The sequence below is a fragment of the Arachis hypogaea genome, chromosome 18, assembly GCF_003086295.3.
Source record: "Arachis hypogaea cultivar Tifrunner chromosome 18, arahy.Tifrunner.gnm2.J5K5, whole genome shotgun sequence".
Lineage (NCBI taxonomy): Eukaryota > Viridiplantae > Streptophyta > Magnoliopsida > Fabales > Fabaceae > Arachis > Arachis hypogaea.
In genome coordinates, this window is record NC_092053.1 from 109,727,831 (window position 1) to 109,732,685 (window position 4,855).

The following is a 4,855-nucleotide window of genomic DNA, read 5'->3' on the forward strand; positions in this document are numbered from 1 at the left end:
CACTCCATTCTGGCTCGGATATCTTTTCAGCGCCGCAGCCATCATCTCCTCCAGTCAATGCTTCCAGGTTTTGGTTTTAAAATTCTTTTAATTTCTGTTAAGTTCAATTAATTTTGTTTAGTTAATTGGATTTTAGTAATTAGTTTAGTTAGATTTGTTTTCTGATTAGTGGATTTTTAGGTTTTGATTAGATTAGGTTTAGTTAGATTTGTTTCTTTTCTGATTTTAGTAATTAGTTTGATTTAAAATTTGTTGTTGAAACTTTTTTCCTCATGGTTTTTCAATTTTTGGTGTTGTGGCGTAGATAGAAAGAAAGCAAAAAGGAAAAGATATTGAAGGTGAAGGTGTATGCGGACCGCATGTCCCAACCATCTCGTGCCGTTCTTATCTTCTGCAAGTAATTCAATTCAACGTTGTATTTCTTTGCTGGAATTTGAATTCTGCTACTCCTACTGCTAATGCTTAATTTCTCAATAGAGTTAATGGAATAGAATTCGACGAGATTAGAGTTGAAATCTCCAAAAGACAGCAGTTATCTCCCGAATTTGCAGGTAATCGTTACAATTACTATGCTTCCGAAGACACTTATCTACCTCTTTAATTAAACCTCCATAATCCGTCTCTATCAGCTATCAACCCTTTCAAGAAACTCCCTGCTATTGTTGATGGAAGGTTCAAGCTATTCGAGAGGTACTTCCTTCTTATTTCAATTTCATTTTGATCAATCATTTCCATGAATTTGAACTTCAATTAGACGTGTTCTTTTCTTCTTGGCAGTTACATTATCTAACTCTGACTTTCCAACACAGATTTCGTGGATGGAGAAGTTTTTGCGGAAGAGAACTGAGATCACTGCGCCTGTTCTAATGACACCAGAAGGTATTGCCTATAATTATAGCCTTTGTTTTCCACTTCTATCTTTTGCTATGTGGTTCTTATTTGATGAATTTTTAAGTGTTTGCTTCTTCAATGGCATATTTAGAACCACATTTTAATCCTAATAAGATGAAACATGGTGCTCCGGGAGATCAAATTTGCCATGCGGGTGACCTGGAAAACATAGTTGCTAATGCAGATGGTAATCCATCTTTCTCTTATCTTTCGTCTTTGGTTGCTTTGGACTGCTTTTTGAACCAATCTGTACATCATGTTTGAAATGCAGGAGTTGCAGAAGCAACAATTGTCGACAATCAGGTGCCTTCTTTCGTTCAGTTTCATTTCCGTGTGTTAATTTGAATTCCCAATAATTTTTGTGTTTCTTTTCTCTTTGTAGATACCACTGATTGGCCCCAATCCAGTAGTTGGAAGAGCCTTGGTGGTTCATGAGCTTGAGGATGACCTTGGAAAAGGTTAGCATTTCCTTGTTATACATTTTTATATACGTCTCTGCCTTACAACTCTTGCTGCTGCACAAGAAATTTCTTAAAAGCTTCTTCACTGTTGTCTGATCCAAGTAAACAGTAGATGAATGTTCAGAGGAGGAAAATCATGAAAATGGAATTGGCTTATTCTCTTCATGCTAATGTTTTTTATGTTGGCCATGTAACTGTGGACTTACATCATGAGTTCCTTGCTTACTCATAACTAGAGCATTATTTACTTTAGTCTAATTTGCATTTTACTTTACTTATGCTTTTGCAGGTGGGAAGGAACTCAGCTTGAGCACTGGAAATGCTGGTGGAAGATTGGCATGTGGTATGAAGAATTTTATGAACAATAGTAGTTCTATCCTTTTCAAATACATCAATCAATCCATTCCATCTGATTATATATTGTTTGATGCACTTTGAGCTTTGTTGTTGAAAGATGAAGGATTCTCAATATCTGTGATTAATTGCATTTCTTTGATAAAATCCCCATTGGTCCATATACATAATCAACTAAGAAGAGAAAAGATGATAGGAAATTTAAAACATACCTCACAATAAAAAGGTTTGGGTATATTGTGTTGTCCATCTTGGTTGAAGTAAATTTTCAAAACAAATTGTGTGAAACTTCTTTCATGGCAGTATATGCTTGTAACTTCTCGATTAAAATATGATAGGCTGTAGCAAGTGAAGGCAGAACAGATGATGCCAAACGAAGGGGTGATGTATTTGCTCGAGCATTTTCTGCTCACTTGGCATGGTAATACTGACATTCCTATTCTGTTTTGATGGTTTGGTACCATTATTGAAAATTTGGCATCTATTTGCTTATTCTGTACTTGGCTTTTGTTTTCTTCTCTTCAATAAACTAACACACCAATTCAATAGGTTGATGAAGGAGCCTGCTGCACATGGGAAATTAGGCCGAGCCAATTTATTGGAAATGAGGGAAGAGTGCTTGAGAGAGTTCCAGTTTGTTGATGCCTATAGAAGTATAAAACAGAGGTAACTATGCTTTCTTTCTTCATATAGCCGTAAAACTAAGGTTTTCCTGTCTTGTTTTCTTGTCAACAAACTTAGACTACCTTATACACAGTGGTCAGAGAAGTTGTTGCCATGGCCAAAACCCATGACAATGTATTGTTATTTTGTTTTAATCTATGAACTTTCTTTTTGAAAACAGAGATTCCTTCTTGCAATGCAAACATAAATTTGTGTTATATTCCTCTAACATTATTTTTCTCTGTATTTACAACAGGGAAAACGAGGCATCACTTGCTGTTTTACCTGACTTGTTGATGGAGATTGATAGTATGGAACTATGGATGAGGTATGCTGATGAGCGGATAATTTATACGCTTTTTGGCATTGTTTTTAGTATGTTTTTAGTAGGATCTGGTTACTTTTAGGGATGTTTTCCTTAGTTTTTATGTTAAATTCACATTTCTGGACTTTACTATGAGTTTGTGTGTTTTTCTGTGATTTCAGGTATTTTCTGGCTGAAATTGAGGGACTTGAGCAGAAATCAGATTCAGAGGTTGAAAAAGGACTGCTGATGCTGTTGGATTCTGATCTCCCTGCACTCAAAGTGGATTTTCTGGAGCTACAGAACTCGAAATGGCGCGCTTTTAATTGCGTTGGAAAGTAGACATCCAGGGCTTTCCAGAAATATATAATAGTCCATACTTTGGCCAAGAATTGACGACGTAAACTGGCGTTCAACGCCAGCCTTCTGCCCAAATCTGGCGTCCAGCGCCAGATTAGGATCCAAAACCAGAGTTGAACGCCCAAACTGGCACAGAAACTGGCGTTCAACTCCACAAATGGCCTCTGCACGTGGAACACTTAAGCTCAGCCCAAACACACACCAAGTGGGCCCCGGAAGTGGATTTATGCATCAATTACTTACTCATGTAAACCCTAGTGACTAGTTTATTATAAATAGGACCCTTTACTAGTCTTTTTGACCATCTTTGGTCTCAGTTTTATTCCATTGTTCATCTTAGGAGACTATTGATCTCGTTTAGGGGGCTGGCCATCTCGGCCATGCCTGGACCTTCACTTATGTATTTTCATACGGTAGAGTTTCTACACTCCATAGATTAAGGTGTGGAGCTCTGCTGTTCCTCAAAGATTAATGCAAGTACTACTGTTTTCTATTCAATTCTTCTTATTTCTCTTCTAAGATATCCATTCGCACCCAAGAACGTGATGAAGGTGATGATTATGTGTGACGCTCATCATCCTTCTCCCTTATGAACGCGTGCCTGACAAACACTTCTGTTCTACATGAATTAAGCTAGAATGAGTATCTCTTAGATCTCCTAACCGGAATCTTTGTGGCGTAAGCTAGAATGATGGCGGCATTCAAGAGAATCCGGAAAGTCTAAACCTTGTCTGTGGTATTCCGAGTAGGATTCAATGATTGAATGACTGTGACGAGCTTCAAACTCGCGAGTGCTGGGCGTTAGTGACAGATGCAAAAGGAGGGTGAATCCTATTCCAACATGATTGGGAACCGACAGATGAATAGCCGTGCCGTGACAGGGTACGTGAGCATATTATTCACTGAGAGGAGGGGATGTAGCCACTGACAACGGTGATGCCCTTGCATACAGCCAGCCATGGAAAGGAGTAAGACCGATTGGATGAAGATAGCAGGAAAGCAGAGGTTCAGAGGAACGAAAAGCATCTCCATTCGCTTATCTGAAATTCTCACCAATGAATTACATAAGTATCTTTATCCCTATTTTATTATATTATATATTCGAAAACTCCATGATTATTTTATATCCGCCTGACTGAGATTTACAAGGTGACCATAGCTTGCTTCATACAAACAATCTCCGTGGGATTCGACCCTTACTCACGTAAGGTATTACTTGGACGACCCAGTGCACTTGCTGGTTAGTTGTATCGAAGTTGTGACAATTATGAATTAAGATCAGAGCACCAAGCTTTGGAGCCATTACCAGGATTTGTTAGAACCTGGACATCACAATTTCGTGCACCATATGCTGAACTAAAATGTTTTCTTGCCACGTCCCACAACTACTCATTCATCACGGAGCACACCTGGTATATTCATCTAACTAACTCTCAGATTTTTTAGCACTACGCCACTACTATACCCTTTTTTTAGCATCTATCACATTTTAGTTTTTATTTTTTAACAAAAATATCACGGGCTTGTGTGATCTCGTAACTTACCCTAAACCCAAATGTCAACATTTAACAACATGAATAAATTAGAGCTATTTGAGTATTTGTATTTCCCATGTGATAGGATAATCAAACTTAGACAAATAATCAAATTTCTCTATTATAATATAATAAAACTCTTTTATAAAATATCAAACATAAATTTCTATAGGCAAGTGTCTAATTGATGACTAATTATGTTATATGATTGATTCTATAATAGCATTTCTTTAGGCTAAAGTAAAACAACAACATCAATTGAAAAAGGAGGGAAAAAGAAAAATAAT

General features: G+C 37.3%; 2 protein-coding genes across 2 annotated transcripts; both read left to right on the forward strand.

The window, feature by feature from the left end:
* Nucleotides 1-316: 316 nt before the first annotated feature.
* On the forward strand, nt 317-876 carry LOC112770261 (glutathione S-transferase T1-like). Its single transcript, XM_072225667.1, has 4 exons — nt 317-397; nt 478-551; nt 630-690; nt 810-876. The coding sequence occupies exons 1-4, from the start codon at nt 360-362 to the stop codon at nt 865-867; spliced, it is 231 nt and encodes a 76-aa protein (XP_072081768.1). The 5' UTR covers nt 317-359; the 3' UTR covers nt 868-876.
* Nucleotides 877-949: 73 nt separating this feature from the next.
* Nucleotides 950-1,790, forward strand: LOC112770262 (superoxide dismutase [Cu-Zn], chloroplastic-like). The gene is made up of 4 exons (XM_025814648.2): nt 950-1,078; nt 1,163-1,194; nt 1,274-1,349; nt 1,642-1,790. Exons 1-4 carry the CDS (start codon nt 970-972, stop codon nt 1,788-1,790), a joined length of 366 nt encoding a protein of 121 aa, XP_025670433.1. The 5' UTR covers nt 950-969.
* The last annotated feature ends 3,065 nt before the right edge of the window (nt 1,791-4,855 follow it).

Excerpts from the sequence above, each read along its gene's own strand:
- LOC112770261 (XM_072225667.1), top strand. The coding sequence starts at position 360 with ATGTCCCAACCATCTCGTGCCGTTCTTATCTTCTGCAA. Across the intron at positions 552-629 it reads GTTATCTCCCGAATTTGCAG|CTATCAACCCTTTCAAGAAA; the intron begins GTAATCGTTACA and ends CGTCTCTATCAG. Across the intron at positions 691-809 it reads AGGTTCAAGCTATTCGAGAG|ATTTCGTGGATGGAGAAGTT; the intron begins GTACTTCCTTCT and ends TTTCCAACACAG.
- LOC112770262 (XM_025814648.2), top strand. The coding sequence starts at position 970 with ATGGCATATTTAGAACCACATTTTAATCCTAATAAGATGAAACATGGT. Across the intron at positions 1,079-1,162 it reads CATAGTTGCTAATGCAGATG|GAGTTGCAGAAGCAACAATT; the intron begins GTAATCCATCTT and ends TTTGAAATGCAG. Across the intron at positions 1,350-1,641 it reads TGAGGATGACCTTGGAAAAG|GTGGGAAGGAACTCAGCTTG; the intron begins GTTAGCATTTCC and ends ATGCTTTTGCAG.